Source organism: Lepidochelys kempii, chromosome 2 (assembly GCF_965140265.1).
Source record: "Lepidochelys kempii isolate rLepKem1 chromosome 2, rLepKem1.hap2, whole genome shotgun sequence".
Taxonomy (NCBI): Eukaryota; Metazoa; Chordata; order Testudines; family Cheloniidae; genus Lepidochelys; species Lepidochelys kempii.
In genome coordinates, this window is record NC_133257.1 from 237,433,374 (window position 1) to 237,455,672 (window position 22,299).

At 42.1% G+C, this 22,299-nt stretch overlaps 1 protein-coding gene across 1 annotated transcript in view; it reads left to right on the forward strand.

The window, feature by feature from the left end:
* RAB18 (RAB18, member RAS oncogene family) overlaps positions 1 to 7,778 on the forward strand; it is a 34,951-nt gene extending 27,173 nt beyond the window's left edge. Inside the window, exons 3-7 of the mRNA XM_073334339.1 lie at positions 515 to 576; positions 3,008 to 3,080; positions 4,209 to 4,327; positions 4,404 to 4,470; positions 6,463 to 7,778. Of these exons, the coding sequence (XP_073190440.1) occupies positions 515 to 576; positions 3,008 to 3,080; positions 4,209 to 4,327; positions 4,404 to 4,470; positions 6,463 to 6,638 (497 nt within the window). The 3' untranslated portion in view covers positions 6,639 to 7,778. The remainder of the gene's footprint in view (positions 1 to 514; positions 577 to 3,007; positions 3,081 to 4,208; positions 4,328 to 4,403; positions 4,471 to 6,462) is intronic.
* The last annotated feature ends 14,521 nt before the right edge of the window (positions 7,779 to 22,299 follow it).

The following is a 22,299-nucleotide window of genomic DNA, read 5'->3' on the forward strand; positions in this document are numbered from 1 at the left end:
CCAGAAGGGGGACCATTATGACCTCCTAGTCTGATCTCCTGCATAACATGTGCTATAGAATTGCATCAAGGCCATAGCTTCTGGTATAGCACACTGGGTAACGGTGGAATGAAAGGGTAGAAATCAGAATCTAGACTGGAGCAAGCTATATGGAGGAGGGAATTTGGAGTTCATTTAAACAATTAACTTTAACAGCATACTTGAGAATACTACACTTCATGAAGGAAATATTAGTACCTGCTTCACTTCCGTGATATGCCTATTGGCCCATGGCCCAAGGTTACCTGAAGACTCTTCTAAGCTCTAACTTCAAAGCCTGGTGTAGGACCATAGAGGGAAAGTAGGAGAGGTAAGGGATTTGGGGTGCAAATAGTAACTGATTAATCCGTTCCTCCTGCTACTGTCAAAGCACAACTTCAGTTCTGACTTACTTGGATCTTTCACTGTCTTTCATCTGACAAAATTAATCATAGCACATGTTTGAAGGAAAATTTAAAACCTTTTATTCTTCCAGGTGTTGACTTCAAGGTGAAAACAATTTCAGTTGATGGGAATAAAGCTAAACTGGCAATATGGGTAAGTTCTGAACATAGTAAAACACCAGAGCTTTACATAGTTTATCGCTTTGTACTAGTGGTGATGGTTTTTATGGAAATATGCAGTTGAAGGGATTTGCCATGTTAATAGGCTTTGTTAGTAGTGGGGTGGGTTTTTTTGTTTTTTTTTGTACTGGGTCATTCATGAAAATGTTACTGATGGGATTTTTCCATTTTCAGGATAGGTAACATAGCTATCGTATCAGCTCTGGTATCTGAAAGTAGAGGATGGGACTCTTCTGTAGAATTCTTTTATGGGAAGAGACTTTACTGTTATCAAACAAAATTTAGACTCCAACAAGTATACTGGAGAATATGGAGTTACATTAGAAGGAAAAGTCCTTAATTTGACTACAGATAAATATTACCTGTGCCTCTTATAACATTCTACTTGAGTTTAATGATATATCAGACTATACAGTTTAAGCCTGATAACTAAGCATGTTAAATTACGTATAAAGCTTCTCACGCTGAATATTCACATTTCTAAAGAAAACCTCTTCTGAACTAAGATTTTACATTTTCTGTACGTAATACTAATACTGCATAAATTACAGAGCTTGAGAATTGCCACAATTGTGCATGTTTAATTTACATTAGTAACTTTAATGTAACTTTAAAGTGACAAGAAAATGGAAACACCCAGGTGAACCAAAAGGTGTTTGCCTGCTAAGGTTTGAGTTCAGGATTGCCTCTATTAGCATAGCAGCTAAAATGGACCAAGAAGCTCTGTATCCTGCATAACTCAGTTTTAAGTACAGTACTTGTGATGACTTTGACTGTTGATGGGAAATCTCAAACCTTGAACTATGGAAAGTAAGGGAGGGAAAAGTTTTTCCCAATAACTCTTGATGATATATTTGCTTTTTAATCTGTAAGCAAGGCTCATGTTCTATAGTCACAGAATCCACCTCTGGTATGGAACAACCCACTGGAATTCCAGGGCCGTGTCAGTTGCTCTGTATTGGCTGGCTGCTTGAAACTCTCTCACTGCTGAGAAGAGTGGAGCAATTCTGCTGATGCCTGGTCTGCCTGAGGAAAGAAGCAGAGTGCAGGAGGGAGAAAAATACAGATCAGGGATACTTCCCTTGCTTTGATATCAAGAGTGCTTCATACCTCAAGTACCAAATTGTAGGCTCTGAGGTAGGCAATGACAGTCAGATCTCCAAACGCATCCTCAATCAAGCAAAGCAGAGAGGATATGATGACTGAGAAAATGGACACAGCCATATAAGAAGGAACAGGAGCCAATGGAACATTTCTTTTCTGCTGCTCTGTTCTACTGCAGAGCTCTTTCCTGAGAGGAAGAAAATGAGCCAGATAGGACACCTGCATACTCTTTCCTGAAGAGACAGGGTGAATCATTCTGTCCTCTTTTCGTGGAGAGAACCCTACTCAAAGGGAAAGATAACTTCTCTTTCCTCTTATGCCCTGTATCTCAAAAACTCTGGCTCTAGTTTGAGAGGGAGAGTATGGGGGTGGGGGTAGACTTCTCTTCACCAAAGTGTTCTGCACTCCACTCACATAGAGCCTGAATATTCAGGATCTGTGGTGGTGGAGTGAATTTTGAACCTGAATGAAAAACGTTGCTGATATCTTAGTTATTGGAATGACTGCTCTTTTGGAGTTAGATTGGGTGTCATTTACTTTTTATTTGTTTGTAAGCAATATGCTTCTAAACTGAGACAGAGTTTGAGTGAATGAGCTTCTCTGTCTCTGATGCATATATATTCTCATGATCTGTGGTGCTTATAGTTCACTGTAGTTTCAAGGATCTACAACAAAGCATATGTAATCAGCATTTTAATACATGGTTTCTGCAGACCCATTCATCCTTTAAGTTCATAAAGTCCTAAGATATAAATCTGATTTCACAAGCTACTTCAGTTTAAGAAGAAACATGGTCAGTTTTTTGGTACTTCTGCTGCAGCTGGGTTTGCTGTAATTCATGTTAAACTTGTTTTCTGTGGTTTGAAGCTAATTATCAAATACTGGGCAGTGAAAAGCCATATATCTTGTCTTATTATCACAAGACCTAAAATGTTCATTTAGAAACAAGTGCAGCTGTTGTACTGGTGTCTCACTTTATCTGCTAGCTGTAGAGCAGCAATAGCCTCAGTGGAAATGTGAGTGCCCTATATCGTTGTAGAGTGGCTTATTTTACTTATATGCTAAGATTTTAAAAGCCACTTCCTAAAGCAAAAGTCAATCATCTCTGCATCTAATCTTAATTGTATTGCATCTAAAGTTAATTAATCTTGATTCCTTTGGTGGTGTTACATTCCATGATTGTTCTGAAGTTTCTTTTTAATTGTGTTAATTAGATCTTGCAGATGGTGTACTTTCAGTAGCACGTAGAGTAGATTATTTTGTGAAAGTACAGTAATGGAAAACGTTCTGAATATTTTTAGGATACCGCAGGTCAGGAGCGGTTCAGAACATTAACACCCAGCTACTATAGAGGAGCACAGGGTGTTATCCTAGGTAAGTATGCTACTCAGCGTACCACTTTGTACTCCTAGAATCTCAGTGTTGGAAGGGACCTCAGGAGGTCATCTAGTCCAACCTGCTGCTCAAAGCAGGACCAATCCCCAATTTTTGCCCCAGATCCCTAAAGGGCCCCCTCAAGGATTGAACTCACAACTCTGGGTTTAGCAGGCCAATGCTCAATACACAGAGCTATCCTTCCCTCAAAACCTTAGATTTTTTTTCTAGTTTTACGAAAAAGTTAAAGACAAACTAATTCTTCTCCAACTACATTTGGCTGTTCAATACTGAAATTCTTGGCCTCTAGTTGTATACACTCATACTCCCAATTACTGGAGTATCTAAGCATCTTGAGCATCGCTTTCTGTCAGGAAAGCGCCTCCCATCTTTCCATTGCTCCTTGTATACGCAGCGCCACAGTTCTGACTACAGGGATGTGAAATGTAGAGCACACTGAAATGTTGTGCTCTTACTTTCCCATGCAAACTCTGCTGGCACATACTAAAAGGTACCAACAATACACGCTCCCCCCATAATCTGGATAAACAGTGCCAAATAGACCATTCTTAATGTTTTATTTTACTAAAATATATCATCCATTGTGCTCCCAACATTAATGACCTTTTTATCATACCCCCAGTGTCATTTGGAAAAGACTGTGCATGACATTGAGAAGTCTATGCTTCAAATAGAAGGAAAGGAGAACTGGGCCAAAAAAAACCTTAACTTCAGAGGGCAGATGCAAGAAGTAACTGTTGTTTTGCTTTTGGGTATTTGCCTCACTGTGTGTTGGAAGCCTCCTTACTAGGCACTTGGAGCTCAATGTCTGTTTCACTATTGCTGGAGTTGAGTGGTAGATAGGAAATCCAGGGGCAAAAATAATTTTGGTGCTTTGTATGCAAGGCTAACAATCACCTTGGCTCTGAGAGGATTCTCAGCCTCACTCGTGTCCTACTGTATATGCAATAACTTGAAATTAGGTCTGTCTACAAATCAGCATATCTTTTTAAAAGTAATTCAGATTTTGAATGTCTGCAACCACTTAATAGTTGCAATAAATGATATGGAAACTTCTTTAAAATAATATGTTAAATCAGGTTAGTGACCATTGGCAATATTTTTCAGTTTATGATGTCACAAGAAGAGATACCTTTGTCAAACTGGACAATTGGCTAAATGAATTGGAGACATACTGCACAAGGAATGACATAGTTAAAATGTTAGTTGGAAACAAGATTGATAAGGTAAGCAGATTTATATAACTACTGAAGGTAATTTTTCCATCTGTCACAGCATATAATATACTGTTTGTTCTTGCAGGAAAACCGTGCAGTTGACAGGAATGAAGGTCTCAAATTTGCAAGAAAACATTCCATGTTGTTCATAGGTATGCTCTTGAAGATGTATGTAAAGCCTACATGATACTTTAAAATATCATTATGCAACAAATAACACTGTGGCTGGATTCCATTTTTACAGAATTGCCAAGGTGACCATTTTACTGTATCAGCTAAGTAATCTAATAGTATCTTTCAGCTGCAGTGTTTAAGTGCTTTACAAAATTAATTTAAGCCTCAAAATAGGTATTCCCATCTTATTTAGACTGGTCTTAAAATGACTCTATCCAAATTTATAGACTCATGGCAGATGAGTAAAATAAACACAAAGTCTAAAGATGAAATCCTGGCCTCATTGAAGTCAATGGGAGTATTGCCATTGACTTCAGTGGAACCAGGATTTCACCCTCTGACAAGTGCCCAAAGCAACATATTGACTTGATGGCAGAATCAGAACTAGAGAGAGAGAACTAAATAAATGGCCAACCCTCAGCATATCAAAAAGATTAGATATATGCCAAGGATCTGTATTAGGGTTGGTGTCTAAATGTATTGATCTGTAAATGAGGGATGGGGTAGAATAATGAGGTGGCAAACTTGCAGATAATTAAGTCTTTTGGGACTGGAGAAAACCATTGCACTTCAGGGGGACCTGATAAAGCTAGGTGTATGGGCAGCACAGGGGCAAACAAGCTAGTATTGACAGATATAAAGTAATTCAGGTTGGAAGAAATAACTTCTTCAGTGCTCTTGCCCATTGCTGAGTTCTAAATTAAATAACCACTGTCGGTGGGGACCTGGATGTCATTGTGGCATAACATGGTCAGTTAAATTCTCTGCTTTATGTAGCAGATGTGACCAAAAATCAAATCATGTTACGCAGGGATGGAGTGACATGTCATAAATAATGGTATGCCTTCATCTGGTTCCTTGCTGTGTTTAACTCTGGTCACACATACTCAAAGATATTACAGAAACAAAGCACAGGAGATGGGACACAAACTATTAGAATCAGGGGACTATCTAAAGGGGACACCAGGGGAAAAAATGAATGGCATAGAGAAGGCAAATCAGATGCTTTATGTATACCTGCCCTTGTAATACAAGAACAAGGGAACACTTAATGAAACTGAAAGGTAACAAATTTGAAAACTGTAAAAATACATACTACGTTATACAACACATAATAAACCTGCAGAACCTGTTGCTACAGGATATCCTAGAAGTCAAGATCTTAAGTTGTTGAGAACATCCACTCTGAAACAATATATTTTATTTAATTTAATTTCCTGTAGAAACTCCCTTAATGCAAGGCATAAATCAACCAGTATCGTGTAAGGCTAGGAAGAAACTTAACATAGGCACATTACTCCAGAACTGTCCAGTATGGAGTTTCTCCAAGGTACTGGCCACAGTCAGTAAACGGAAATAGATTGAGCTCTCACCTGATCAGCACCTAGAAACAGCCTGACTGGAGCTGGAGTCATTCTTTTCAATCTGTGCACTTCCAGTGCATCCATCACCTTAGTATTTAAATGCTATGGTCAAAATAAAGGCTGTTTTAAGTTCCTAATCACATTCTCTATTCCACTCTCCCATATTAAGAGACCTCTCTAAGTGGCATTAAACTTGGTGGTGTCTAGTAGAAACCTCAATGAATCTGGCTACTCTGACTGGACCATATATCCGGCTAACTCAGTACCACTAGCTTATTACAAGACTTATGTCAGTACAAGGCTTTGCTGTAAAGTATAATAGACCCTTTAACATTGCTAGACTTTCAAGTTAAAAAATATTGAACATGCCAATTGTTAGAATAACATTTCACATAGCTTGTCAAAGCTCATATCTGTCTGTAGAGAGTACAGGTCAGCCTACTGCCTTAAATACTAGGACTTGCTGTTCATCTGTGGCTACTTTCCCTTCTATACCGAAAGTGTAGGATACATGTTGAGACTAACACCTGTTGGTTCTCTCCAGTTAAAGTAAGAAGATGGAAGATACATTAACACTTGCTTGACTTCTTAAATCTCTTTCCCCAGAGGCAAGTGCAAAAACGTGTGATGGTGTACAGTGTGCCTTTGAAGAACTTGTTGAAAAAATCATTCAGACTCCTGGACTGTGGGAAAGTGAGAGCCAAAACCGAGGCGTAAAGTTATCAAACCAGGAAGAAGGCTATGGAGGAAGAGCCTGTGGTGGATACTGCTCTATGTTATAAACTCTGGGAAGTTTATCCTCTTGCATATTTAAACAGATAGTGTCACCTTTCTGTAAATTCATTAACTGCTATTTTTAGGGACCTTGCAGTTTGCACATATTTGTTTTGTATCATGGCGATGAACATTTGTAAGAAAACATGCTCAGCAGCTTTCCCAGTTGAAAAATGTTATGGTTAGCATGCCCAACGTGCAATCTTCAGGTTTTTTATATGTAGCATAAGATAGTGTGCAAGAACGAATGCACTCAAATTTTATGACCTTATACATTCATCATGTAACTATTCTTTAAAAAAAAAATCTGTCTAACAAATATACATTTCTGCATTCTGTCTGCTTTTTGTCTGGATTATTTTTTATGGTTTTTTTTGTTTAAGTATTGTTGGAATTCTAGAATTGCTTTATATGCACACATCCTAAAAATGATGCAAGCTAAAATGTGGTATCTTGTACTGGTAAATGCTTGTCCTTGTTGATATAACAACATAAACAGTATGATTACACAATTCTTACCGCTAAGTCTGTTAAAAATTCTTTTTCATTAAGCAGAGCTATTTAAACTATGGTCTCTGCCAGTTTATAGTTAATCTGAACACTTTTTGAAGAGATTTCTAAAATTTCCTTTGAGAAGTTGAGCAAACACAGTAGATGATTTTTTTAAAAATCATCACTTCAGTTGATAACTTGATTGCTTAACTAGAGTTTTAATCCTGTCATATTTATATACTAAACTCATGGCATTCTTGCACAGTAGTCTTTATGATGCTGCCCACTATAGTCCTGCTGTAGAGTCTTCATTTTTTTGGCCATGGATTTGAATGGTGTCTCTTCTTTCATTGTGAATCAGCTTGCCACACTTAAGTACAGATGCTCTTTTCCTAAACTTTGGTAATGTACATGTATCTCAAACTGTAGCTCACTTACAGCTATGAAGTTCTATATCACACAACTGCTGTGTGTGGCTATTTGTTCAGAAACAATTTCCTGTCAGACACTAAATATGGGGGAAGTCATGCTGCTTTTGGCTCTCTGGGGAAAATACTACTGCAATGAGTATTTCACTTGGGTTTACTGTAAACAGTCAATGGTTTATCTGTTTCAGAAGACTTACCTGTATAGACTAATAAATTTTTTCCACAGTATTCAATTTTTCTATCCTCTTCCTATTGTACAATTGTATATTTTCTAGTACACTTTTTGTGGAGGGATTATTTCTGGTGCATTAAAACAAAAACAAGCCTAGGCACATCCTTCTTAAAAATTAATCAGGTAACTGATCTCCCTATTGGAACACACTGCTAAGCAGTTTCTTGTAAATATACATTAAAATATCTTTAATACTGCATTTTGTGTAGATGTCAGCACTCCATTATAGTAAGTCTGTATTTTGCAGTCAGTTGGGTTGTTTCTGTTTAAATACTCATTCATTTATGGAAACCTTGCTTTCTACTCTTACACTTGGTAGAAAACATTACAAAAATTTGAAGACTTAAATAGACTAGCTGTTTTTACCAAATATTGTATCTTGAGTACTATTACTGTAAGTAGGATCATTTAAATATGTAAATGTAATCAATAATTTAATACACTTCCATGTTGCATTAAAGCTTTAGATGTGTCTTCCTGTGTCTTGATACAGCATACGTTTGCTAACCTAATCTTAATTATTCATCAGTGGTGAGGTTGTCCTGGGTCTATGCTTTGAATGCTTGATTAGGATAGGTACACATTTATGAAAATATTAACCTAAAATCTCAGCTGCTGAAATGCAACTTTCTGATAAATAATACTAATTGTGTAACTTTTAGCTACTTGTCAGTTTCAGGGCTAGCTGCTGCTCTGTCCTGTCTGGGCTGTGTGCATCCCCTCAGGTTTCAGGCATTGTACCTTTTTTACATTCCAGCATAGAATTCTGCCACTTCGCTGAGCCCTGGACTACAGTTCCCTGTGTATCAACTGTTACCCTGCAGGACTGTCTTTGGGAGGCTGTGACCAGTGGGCTATAGTGATCCAGCTCCTTTAAAATTATTTTTAATTTTCCCATTTAAAAAAAAATTAAAGGAAAGATTTTAAATTGGTGTGCAAGCATATATACCTTACCATCCCCTGCTAACTTAGGCAGGCCTAACTTCTTCAGCCACCCTCTCAGTGGGTTTCAATGTTTCAGTGCAGTTTTGAACAGCAATAATTAACCCCCAACACACACATTTAAATGCCAATTTTTAACCCTGCTATAGTCCTTTTGATCTTCTGTGCCTATTTCCTGAGGGGTGACTTATCTTAAGCCATTCTTTCCCTTCCTCATTTTTCCTGACAACCCTCTGTTAAACTATACCAACATTTATGCACTAAACTTCTCAATAACCTGGACAACACACTGTACCATCTAGTACAGAGCAGCTCCAAATCCTTCATACCAGTTAACTGAATAAAAAAATCCCATTCTATCTTGCTTACATTGCTGGTGCTTGCAATTGTGTTGCAAATTAGACTTGTCATCTGCTCTCTGACTTACATGTGTTGAAAGCTGTTTAGCAGCTATTTGACAGTCTGTATGTTGCCACCAGCTACCTCCATAGGAGTGGTGTTCGGCAAATCAATTTGCAAAATGAAGGATTGTGCCTAAGCTATAATGCTAACTCAATCAATAGTCTATACTTCATGCTTGTGGGAGCTCTTGGATAAACTCTGGGTCCAGCAGCAACTGCTGAAATAGTAGGATTTGTGAAGTTAGTATGTGGTGGGGAGGAGATAAAGGGGGCAACATAAGTCTTAATTTGGAATGGTCTCACTTTGCATTCTTGGGAGGGTGTGCTTGAACTAGTCTCCCCGCTCCATAAACTGGGAATTTCAGTGGCCACAACTAATGGGAGTTCTCTGTGCTGAGAATAACCAGTAGAGCTATTCTGGGCAGGAAGCCACAGTAACTGGGCTCCCTTGTATTACAGAACTCAGTACAATTGTTACCTGTTAGATAATAGGACCATCGAGGAGCAGGACCACTCGGGAACCGAGCAGTGCTCGGCCGCCACGGACGTCCTCCGGGAGATAGTCGACCATCACTCCCTGGTGGACGTCTGGCGCGACCACCACCCGGCTGACGTCTCGACGTTCACTTTTGTCCGGGTGGAGGCCCGTCGGTTGCGCCACTCCCGGTTGGACCGCATCTACTTATCATGTTTCCACCTTTCACGGGCCCTCTCCCCAGCATCCGACCGGCCCCGTTCTCCGATCATCATTTAGCCACCGTGACGGCCTCTCTCTGTGCAGAGAGGCCGGGACCGGCCTATTGGCATTTTAACAACAGCTTGTTGGAGGATGTGGGCTTTGTGGCGTCCTTCTGGGAGTTCTGGCTGGCCTGGCGAGGGCAGCGGCGTGCCTTTCCCTCGGCGTGGCGGTGGTGGGACCTGGGGAAGGTACGCGCCAGGCTCTTCTGCCGTGACTACACCAGCCGACGGAGGGATGCGGCGATAGGGCAGTTGGAAGGGGGGGTCTTAGAGCTGGAGAGGTGTCTGGCCGCCAGCCTAGAGGATCCATCCTTCTGTGGGGCGTGCCGGGAGAAGTGGGAGGAATCCCACCCTGTGTCGGTGATTGACCCCCTAGCCCCTGATTTGCCCCTCCATCCAGCCCACCCCTTTTGGTGCCCTCCTCCCCTGCCTGCAGCCTAGTGGGGAGGAGTGGTCGACCTGCTTCCCCTTCCCCCCCCCCCTCTGGTGTTTTTTTCCCCTTCCCTCCCTGTTCATGATGGCGGGGGATAAGGCGGGTGGGACCCCTCCAGAAGACCCTGCCACCTCTCCCCCACCTGCCACCCCATTGCCCCCCCCAAGCCTCTACCTCCACTGCCGCAGCCGCTGGGGTACCAGCAGCAGTGGATACTGGGCTGACCTCTGTTGCTGCCATGTCCCTCGTCCCTTCCGACTCTGGGGAAGCCCCCCAGCCAGCAGAAAGGGCCAGGGGAAAAAGAAGGGTAAGGGCCCCACAAAAAAGATCAAGCCCTGCATGGCAGGGGCTTCCCCCACTGCTGCCGTCCCGCCACTGGCCACGGCATCTCTCCCTGCTGTTCCCTCCACCAGCTCTGCAGGTGCCCCTCCCCCGGCCCACAAGTCGTGCGTCTACATGGCGGCAGCCCCCCCACCCCCGCCTGCTGCTACGTCATCTCTCCCGCCCACCGCCTCTGCTACCATCGATAGCATCCAGGGCACCTTCCCGACCATGACCAGGAAGCATGGCGTCCGTTGCCTCCTGGTACCCATCTCGCCCTACGTAGAGACCTATGTGTGGGTGTTGGCGAGGGTGGTGGGGCCCACAGCCATTGTGGTGGCCTCCAAAATATATAGAAAGCTCTTCTTCTTTTTGGCATCGGAGGCTGCCACCCAGGAGGCGGTGGAGAAGGGCCTGGCAGTGGGAGTGGGGGGGCGGTGTTCGTCCTCCTAGAGCCGCTAGAGCACCTGGGCGTCCATCTGGTCCTGACCTCTGTCCCTCCCGTCCTTCCCAATGCCGCCCTATTACTGGCTCTCTCTACCCTGGGGAAGCCCATCTCCGTTGTCAGCCCCCTCCTGTTGGGCTGCAAAGACCCCGCCCTCCGTCACGTCCTCTCGTTCCACCGGCAGGTGCAGTTTCAACTGCCACCGGTGGCACGTGACGGAGAGGCGCTCGAGGGGTCATTCCTGGTCCCATACCAGGGGGCCCGTTATCTGGTGCATTATTCAACGGGGGAGGCCTGGTGCTACCTCTGCCGGGCGATGGGGCGCGTCCGGAGGGACTGCCCCTTGGCCCGGCAAGGAGGGGCATCCAGGACCCCCGAGCCCTGGCAGGGTGCCGGCCCCATCATTGCCGGTGCCCAAAGCCACCCCTCCTCCTTCCCAGCCCACCACTGCTCCCGCTTGGGCCCAAGGGGCAACTCCCGCACTATGCCCAGACAAGCAGGAGAGCCCCACCTCCGCTGCATACAATCTGGCGGGGCCTGTGGAGAAGGGTGCGGCAGGAACACCCCCGGGCATAGAAGAAGGCCCGCCCCAGAGGGAATCTTCCCTTCCTTATGTTACCCCACCATTACCTCCCCAAGTCCCTGAGCCATCGCCCCTGCCTCCTGACCTGACCCCTGCTAGCCAGCCCCCAGATGATGCCATGGAGGGCTGGGCCCTAGTCCAGGGGAAGCAGGGCAAGCGGAAGGCTTGAGCTCTGCTCCTTCCATCCGATGCAGAGGCCCCCCGAAGACCAGAAAGGGGGCACCAATGCTGAGCCTTCCACTTTGCCCAGGGGTGTATTCCACTTCCTGGATCCCAATAAGGCTCCTCTGTTGAACCCAACTGGCCTGGAGGGAGGAGGGAGACTGGGGGGAGGGGGGATCCTTTATCCACTTCCTGGATCCCAATAGGGTTACTCTGCTGTACCCAACTGGCCTGGGTCTATCACAGTAGTTAGAGGCAGCTCCACTATTCTGCTGATGCTTTGGTGTCTGTCACAGTGCTTCTGTCTTGGCACCTGGCTGGTTGAAATCAGAGCGAGCAACAATGAAGCTGTAACGTCTAACCTACTTAAGCAGAGCCAAGATCATTAGGATCTTGCATGCTCAGTGGAATGAGACCCCGACCCAGGCTAATATTCTTCAAATAAGGTGTCAGTTATTTGAGATCTAACATGGGGGCTCAGTTTTCAGGCTAGTATTTTCACTTTTTTTAAGTTGCAACCTTAGAGTTGTCTCACAGATCTAACTTCCTGAAATGTGCTCTTGTTGGGACTGCCTTGTAACTGCTTCTGGGTCTTTGCTTATAAATCAGTGACATCTGGCTGCCTCTTCTTCAGTAGGGGCCTTTCAAGATCTCTTAATGTATCATGTTTCAGCATACAGGTCTTTTCCTGGGGACAGTTTATGGACCGTTTATATCATGGCAGTGACTATTGCTGGATGGCAACTGCTGCCTTTTCTTTGTCATAATCTCAAAAGGATTTGAACTGGAACCTTTGAGGATTCCTTTCTTTGAAACAAACTGAGAAAGGGTTTGGGAAGCCAAAAGTGATGTGTATTGTATGATAATCTTGAGGGCAAACCAAAGTTTCCCCCCCAACCCAATGGCTCATTGGGCTGACACAGTTAAAGCATGTTAGTTTCATGGCCAATGGTATGCAAGGGAGTGATGTGGCCAGCATCACATCCAACTGCAAGGAGAAGAGTTATTTTCAATTCTGTCCCAACAGGTTATATTGCTCCTTCTTTCCAAGAAGGTAGATGCCCATGGCCCCCAGGGTTAAAGAGCTATAATAAAACTTTTATTACAAAATGCAAATTCCTCTTTTAAATTGAAGTAAACTTCTAAATTTTAACTGACTTGTATAATTTGCCTTAAATTCAAATGTCTTGGCTAGAAATAGCAGATCTAGAACCTATTAAAAATTGTTGTAAGCTTCCCTTAACTAAGAAATCTAATGTGCAGATGAACTCGCAGATGACCAACTTAGTATTTGTAACCACAATCCTACTGCAAACTAATTACAGTACCAGCACTACTTTCTTTCTAGCTTAGTTTTAACAACACTCTCCTTTCAAATGCATAGGGCACTAGTCTGTAAAGTATTCCTAATCCAGCCATCTGGTGGAACCCTGTAGAAAACAAAGACTTGTGAGGTTACCATTAGGGTAGGTAGGTTGATACCTGAATTACTGCAGGTTCTTGTTTTGTCTCAAGATGGAAATTGCTCCTTTATATATAAAAAATAGATTTAATAAAAAAATCATTTTTCCCCTTCAAGATTGAGGGGATTCTACATGTATTCTTTCTGCTTATGTTAAGTGTCAATTTACTGCTCTATTTTTGTCTAGTAAACTGGACAGTAGACTACTGCACATGTTAGTCTCATTTTTAAAAACAGTGTCTCTATCTGACTAAATAAATATGGATGTCATTATACCATCTTTCTTTTATACAAGACCTTATTCCATTAGCATGCATTTATTCACTGTACTGGGTACTGAAACAATGATTAAACTGACAATCTGTTATTAGCCAATAACAAATACCCTGCTCATACTATCAGCTAGTCCCTCCCTGGTGTGTGCACACCCACACTTGTCAATTTAGAGTGAAATCAATGAGAATTCATTGATATGGTAAGTTATATAAGTGTTGTGAAAGTCTGTGAATAAACTAAAAACAATCCTATTCTCTGAGCCAGCTGTCAGAGGTAGGTATGATCCACCTGCGATGGGGATACACTGTGGGTTTGGAATCTGATCTGTGTCAATTTACCATTTCTATCTATTCCTGATCCAGTGGCAGCTTGCTATGTAGGACGGGCCATCTCAGTCATCTTTTTCCTTTCTTGTAGCATGAGGTACAGGTTTTTCTCATCATTCACCTATTAATTCACTACTCCTAACTCTCAATAAAACCATCACCCCAAATGCCTGTGAGAAAGGATAGGTCTTGGAATGTGATTGGAAGGCTTATAGATCTAGACTATGATGGACTAAACCAGGAAATGAGTTCCGGAGCCAAGGGGTCTTCATGCAGAGCACCCTGTCGGCATCTCCTTTCTCTCTCATAGCAAGAGAACGCCATCTTCTGTGCCTCTCCTGATTTCAGAAGAATGTGGGAGAATGACATGAGGAGAGTCAGTTCCTCAGTAACCAGCTCCCAAACTATTTAGGGCTTTAGCAGTTAAAACTAATGCACTGAATTTCCCCTGGCAACTCTGAGGTAATAAAGCATTGAGGCACCTGAAGCATTGGCCTGATGTGCTCACAGTGTGACAGTCCATTCAACCAATGAACGGTAGTATTCTGCCCTCATTGCTTTCGAGGTGGAATTAAACTGTAGCTTCCCTAATGTATACTGTACATTAGCCATCTGAAAGATGTCAAGGGCATGGGGAAGTGCAGCAAGCTCTATATTTCAGAGTAGTATCACTTGCCTCATCAAATGTAGATTGGAGAAAAATGCCTTCATGCCTGGGTCTGTTCCCTGAGTATCCGGTAACAGCTTTGAGTCTAACCATGGCCCTAATTTGCAAACCTTAGTAACAAGTAAAAAGTGTTCTCCTTCGACCAGAGCTGTTGCTATAATCCTCTGTAATGCTTGCACTGAGCTCTGTCATTCCAGGTGTATTTTTCTATAGTGTGAGAGCTCTTCATTGATTCCACTTCAATTTTATATAAGTCATCAAACTGACGACTGGATGGGAAAGAGCATTGCAGAGTGATGTTTAAAACTTTTACTGTGGCCAGTTTAACCTTTTCCCCCTTGTCAGGCAATACAGTACTGAGCCTGAAAATGTAGTTGCCACTTACACTAAGCGCATCCACGCACGCACACACACCCAGAGTTCTTGCAGAGATTAACCATAGTATAATAGAGTTTAAACCTGAAAGTAGGTAGTGAATTCAGTTTTGTATGACTGTGGGGAAAGCCCCTTAGGACTATCGTGGTAAAGAGAGGCTATTTTATGCAGAGGGAAGGCTACATCTCAAAGGTGTTATGAGACTTAATTGTTAATAAAAACACCTTGACTTCTTTTAATTACTCTATAGTAAGGCAAGTATTCCAGGATATCTTCCCTAGAGTTCTGCTTCATAACTGAACTCAGACAACTAGCAGCTGGATGACTGGCTTTCTAGGGGCTGTGCCTGAGGTCAGGCCTATATAGGGGATCACCAATTGTGCCCTGCTTAGTTGAAGTAGGAATCGTAGAGCAAGGGAACCTGGAGCCACATGGAAATATGTTAAGGGAAAACAAATGCTGGAGACACCATAATTTGTATGGCAGATGGTGTTTTAAGTAGTTTGAATGTTTTTTCCATCTAAGTAAATTATACATTTTAAAGTCATTTTACTTTAGTTTTTAATTGAATGTTTTCCCATTCCTTCTGCAATTCCGTTGTGTCTTGGGCCTCCACATTAAAATGCTCCACAAATCTGGGCATCTAACTGCAGAAGTTAGCCCTGTCAACACTGTATAGTTGAAACCATACTAGAATGGTTCTATTAATACACTAGCAACCGCATGCCAGTAATTAACAGTAGTGCGGTTTTCCCTATACTTAATGGAAAATTTTAGGTCTAAATTTAATTCAGTGGTAAGAAAGTATCAGACAGGAAACATTTCAGGGGTGCTCAACCTCATAGGCATGGCTTGAGCATGTATAGTGGCTAAAGATGAGAAAGGAAAAAAATTATGTAGCATGATGACTGTAATTTAGTTTATGAAAGGGAACTAAACTTGCTTATTTGGGGAAATACTGAGATATTCCCTAATTACCGGCAAGCGCTTAATGCTGACATTTGATTGGAGATTCCTGCAATACCTGTTTAAACACAGTTGCTGTTATCATTGTTCTCCTGTCCATTAGACACAAGATTATTTTCTTTCTGAACATTGTGCTCACTAAACCCTGCTCCCAAAACTACTATCTAACTCATGCAGAACACTGGCTCCTAGCACAGTTCTCGGGAAAAGAAAAATGTCCCCACTGGTCAGAGAAACCAGAATGGTAACAACCCTGCCTAAGATAGGTGCTCCTAGCATCGTTTCAGCTGTTGTGTGTAGATAAAGGCTGAAGTATGTGTTCCCCTCCCTGTATTTAACATGCTCCCTTCTGTCCTTGGCCATAAGGTATGCTTAGGCCATACAGTGTGATATTTTTTATTAGGTGAAACAATTCAGGCCTAGAATTTTTCAAGGCTGAGTGAGTTTTAAAGTGCCTTTTCTCTCTACCTCAACTGCTAGCAGAACAGATTAACATAAAGGTCCATTTTTGGGACTATGCCATTGTTCAACAAATGGCAACAATTTGTTGAACAATGGTTCAAATGTTGCAACAAAAATTACATACAACGACTTTAGATTGCATGTTCTCACCCTCTCTAAGCCCACCTCCCCAGAAGACTTTTTTATAGCGATACTGAGGGTTGAAGGAGTTTGCCACCTAGCCTGGGCTCTATTCCTGCAAAGCTTTAGTCTTTAAAAGGAAGGAAAGAAAAACTGCTCCTATGCCTGTGCAGAATTGGTTTGCATGAAGTCCTGTCAAATCTCCTAATCTCATTTTGGTGCTTTGGAACAATTTACTTTTATCCCAAAACCCAGTTTTCCATATCTGCCAAAGAAAACACTGGCACTGTACAAGCCTGTTTCAAAACAAAGCAATTCAGAGGAGCCTGATAGGAAAGAAAGTTAAAATGATGAAGTCAATGTGTTTTTCATATCTGTTTAAAAATCATTTTTAATGCTCTGATTACAAGAGATGAGGTGAAGCCTTGAAACTGTAATTTTGTTCTTTACTGAAACTTTATACTGCCCTGTTAATATAGGGTCTTGCATGTACTGGAATTTTTATTTAAAAAACACAGTCTGAACATTATCATAAAACATCTGCACATGTAAAAAGAGACTTTACAAACTGATATATGGAGAAAGCATATTATATGATATTTATATGGCACCTATTACCGTAATATGTGTGTGCTTCACAGTCTTTAACATATTTAACCTCTGACCACTCTGTGAGATCAGGAACTCATATTATGTCCATTTTACAGATGGGGAACTGAGGTACAGAGAGATTAAGTGTCGTGCACAGAGCAAGGCTGTGGCAGAGCAAGGAACTGAGCCAGCATCTCCCAAGGCCCATTTTATTGTTCTTATCACTAAACCATCCCTCCTCTCTAATCCTTTCAAGCATTCCATGCTGCTACCCTTTCAATTTAGTACTAAATGTGCAAAGCCATCAAGGATAATCCACCACTGAAAGATGAAGGTGGGTAGGTGGTCTGCAAAGAATTCTGCACTGCTATTTGAGTGCACCTTCCAATCTTCTCATTCATTGTATGAGGGTCTGTTGTATTAGTACCTCTTAGGGCTTGATTGGGACTTTGTCACAAGCCCTGAGTAAGGGGCAGGATGTAGTTATGATGCCTCAGGACCAGAGCAGGGCTCAGACTGAGAGTTAGAATCACAAATTAATTCTAGTTCTGTCCCCCCATCAATTTTGCTTTGCTCCAGAACGGAGGTAATCTGTACCTATACCATATACATCAGTCCTATACCGACTGCTGATTACTTCCCTCTCCATACCAGCTCAGTTTTGCTGATAGGCAGGATGGAGCCAATACTCCATCCAGTCCCTGCCCACCTATATGGGAAAAGAGTAGCAGCTCTATGGAGGCTGGTCGCTGCCTCCCATAACCCCAAGGCATAGACTAACAATATGGGTAGCTCATGTAGGAGTATAAGGTGGCTCCTTTCTCACAGATTCATAGAGTTTAAGGCCAGATGGGAACATTTAAATCTTCTAATCTAGCCACTTATTTAACACAGGCCATTAAATTTCACCCGGTTACCCCTGGATGGAGCCCAATAACTTGTCTGGCTAAAGCATGTTTTCCAGAAAGGTATCCAGTCTTGATCTGAAGACATAAAGAAATAGATAATCCACAACCGTTGGTTCTTGTTTTGCCTTTCTCCACAAGATAAATGAGCCCTTTAGTATCCAGTATTTTCTCCATGTGAAGGTACTCATACACTGTAATGTCATCACCTCTCAAGCTTCTTTTTGATCAACCATACAGACTGAGTTCATTATGTCTCTGTCAGGCACTTTCTCCAGCTCTTGAATCATTTTTGTGCCGCTTTCCCGCACCTTTTCCAACATCTTTTTTTAAAGTGTGTGTAGAGATATGTTTATGAAATATTGTGAGTTGGAGACACTCCTTCATAAGGGACAGTGCTGTGATTGTGGCAATTTGGAAACGTACCCTGGAGGTGTGGGGGTTGAGAACACTGCGTGGCCTTGTGCAGCAGTTCACCATAGTAGCTCTCCAGTTTGTTTTATCAACGTTGTATTCCTTTCTAATTCACTGCTTTGTTATTTAATGAACCCCAAGATCACTATAAGGTGTCAGAAGTGCTGAATGAGAAGGAAACTGCAGTCATTTTGAAGTTAACTCCTGTTTTGCAACTGAAAGCAGAGACAAAGGGAGGCAGCAGAGAAGCCTGTGGAGCACCAAGCACAGAGGCTTTTACATGTATTTGGTGAGCACAATTGTAGCTTGACTAGCTTAAGAAGGAGGAAAGAGCCAGAAATGGATGTGTTGCAATCTCCATCCAGTCTGTAGTTGTTCAGTCAATGTTGCAGAGAACTGAAAAAAATTCAGACAGAGATTTGAATTGTATTTAGCAGCCATTGGAGCAAAGGATAAATATGATAAAGTGAAATCATCTATTTTTTTGGATGTTCTTGGGGAGGAAGCATTGGATATTTATAACAACTTTAAGTTTGAAGAAGGTGAAAGCATGAAGTTAAGTAAAATACAGACTAAATTTGAGGAACATTGCATGCCAAAAAGGAATAAAACCTGTGAGAGAGACACATTTTTTACTAGTATGCAAAAAACTGATGACACCACAGTGCAATATGTCACTGAATTAAGGAAACTCAGTAAAACCTCTGACTTTGGTGAATTGACAGAGTCTCTGGTTGGCAATAGAATCATTTGTGGCATTAAAGACAATGTGTTAAGAGAACAACAGCTTTGTGCGGGAGACTTAACTTTAGAAAAAGCTCTCCAAATATGTAGAGCAGCGGAAACAAGCCAAAGAGCCGAGCTCACCAGAAGGTTTTATCCATGTACTAAACACAAATAATACAGCCAGAATAGGTCAAATCAAAGAGTGGAACCATTTGCTATGAAAACCACTGCTGGGGGAAGACTGGGTACAGATGTCTATATGGAAAGTGTGGATCACAGCATGGCCCCATACGGTTTGTTGCCTTTGGGAAACTCTGTCATAAATGTGAGAAAAATAATCATTTTGCAAAATGCTGCAGATCCCAAATGCAGAAAAGTTACGTGCATCCAGTTCTCCAAAGGCCTAGTGAGAAGGTCAGCACTGATTTATTTACCTGGCAAACAAAGGATTATTTAATAGTGTCAGATTATTATTCTCTGTATCCAGAAATTTGCACACTGCACAGTACTAATAGTAAATCAGTGATAGCCAGCTGAAGGGAATCTTCTCCAGACATGGAATTCCAGGTGAAGTCTTTATTGACAAGGGGCCACAATTTTCCAGTGCAGATTTTAGGCAATTGGCTATCGATTGAGATTTTCACCACAAAACATCAAATCCAAATTACCCACAATAAAATGAAATTTCATAGAAGCCATACAGAAGACGAAAGAAAATCAGAAGTGGAAGCAGACTTTTTTTTTTTTTTTTTTTACAAAAGGGCCCATAAATTCCCGTTTCTTAACCCAGGTGATAGAGTGTGCCTGAAGAATCACACCATTAATGCTTGGGGCCAAAGAGGTACCATTAAAGAACAGCTGCATCCAATGTCTTATGTAGCCCAGACGGACCGGGGCACTCATTTTAACGTAATTAAAGGGATCTATGAGTAATCCCACAAAGTTCCAACACATTGACAGTAGATGTGGACTTTGGCATTTCCAGTCTCACTGATCCTTTTTCATCCATGCACAGAAGAGAAACTCACAAGGAACAAGAGAACAATGCACACTCTAATGAAAGGCTGATACTAAGAAGATTAGAGCAGGAGATTTAATGTCCTGAAAGACTCATAGAGATTTGCTAACCTGCCTGGAGAAGGGATATTTGAGGAAAGTGAGTGGTAAAGACTCACTCTAGAGTGATGTGATAGTAACTTCTCCTCTCTAGATAGCTGACATGTTGGGTTTATGGAAATGTACTAAATGGGTTGAGAATTTAATGTATCTGTTATTAGATTGTTGTTAACTTTTTTTATTAGAGAGAGAGAGAGAGAGAGAGTTAATTTGTTTTTCATTAAGAGGGTAGATGTAGAGATATGAAAGATTGTGATTTGGAGATGCTCCCTTATAAGGGACAGTGTTGTGAGTGTGACAATTTGGAGATGTGCCCTGGAAGCATGGGTTGGCATGGCTGTGTGCAGCAGATCACCACAGTTGCTCTCCAGTTTTATTAAACTGTTATTCTCATTCACTTCTTTGTTATTTAATGAACCCCATAATTGTTACAATGTGGACATCAGAACTGGGTGCAGTACTCCGGTACTTATCTCCTCAGTGCTGTATAGAGAGGTAAAATCACCTCCTGCTCCTACTTGCTACTCCCCCATTTGTACATCCAAGGATCACATTAGCCCTTTTTGCCACAGCATCACACTGGGAGCTCATCTTGAGTTGTTTTTCTGCTATGACCATAGGGTTGCCAGGCGCCCAGTTTTCAAACGGAAAGTCTGTTCGAAAGGGGACCTGCACTTACCGGACGCCAAAAGTCCAGTTCCCACAGGCAGGGGGAGGCGCTGGGTCATCAACCTGCACCAGGCCCTGTTCAGCTGGGGCCACCTCCTACCTGCATCTCGTGGACAGGCTGGCTCCATGTCAGGGGCTGCAGCTGCTGTCCCAGCCCCGGAGCAGAGGGAGCCCAGCTCGGAGGTGGGAAGGAGGAAGGTGGGGGAGAGCAGTGAGCAACAGGGAAGAGGAGTGAGCAGGGGACAGGACCCCAAGGGATGAGGCATGGCAGGGGTGGGGACCTAGGGGAAGTAGCAGAGCAGGGGGTGGGATCTCAAGCGAAGAGGTGGGGCGGGAGGGGGAGGTTCTGATTTTCCGAAATTAGAAAGTTAGCAACCCTAGCTATGGCCACTAGATCCTTTTCAGAATCATTGCTTTCCAGGATACAGCCCCCCATTCTGAAAGTATGGCTTGTATGCGTTTGTTCTAGATGTATAACTTTGGATTTGGCTATATTAAAGTGTATTTTGTTTGGGTCCATCTTACCGAGTGATCCAGATGACTCCATATGGCTGCTCAGTCCTTATCATTATTTACCATTATGCCAATCTTTGATTCATCCACAAATTTTATCAGCAGCAATTTTATATTTACTTCCAAATCATTAATGAAAATGGTGAATAGAGTCAGGTGTTGAACCCCCACTATTCAGTGATGATCCTCACTGATGACTACTTCTTGAGATCTGTCAGCTAGCCAATTCTTAATCCATTTATTGTGTGGTCTTTTGAAATTGTATAGTGCTAATTTTTTAATCACAATGTCATGCGTACTGACTGAGCCAGACACCTTACAGAAGTCTATTACACTGACGCAGGCATCACATCAGTCAACATGATTTTATGGAAAATAGGCCTTGTTAAAGAAACCTGATTTCATTCTTTGAGGAGATGACCTACACACACGCACTATTTGTTTCATCCTGTAGATTTTCTGTTTTGTATATTTTACAATCTCTTAATTTGCACCTGGCTCAGTATGCAGCTAGGCATGCAATACACAAATAGCAAGACAGGGAGATAGATGTCTGTTACCTCCTGCCTGAAAGGAACATTCCAATGTATGTCACCTCCTTGTGACCTGCCTTAAATCCAAGTTGTTAAGAACATAATTTTCAGTGTGTGTATACATATATAACTTCTTAAATATTATCCATACAGCCATTTCACAGTGATTATGATGACCAGTGGGCTAAGGACTCTTAAGAGAAAACTCATACCACTCTTTGGTGAATTATTATGCATATATCTGACAAAGGGGATTCCTGCACAACACTATCCACCCCCTGTGCCCTCTCCAAGTTGGCACCCAGTGGTCCCTGGGTCACAACTGGCATTAATTATATTCCTATCCTTTAGTTCTTTATTAACTGAATCCT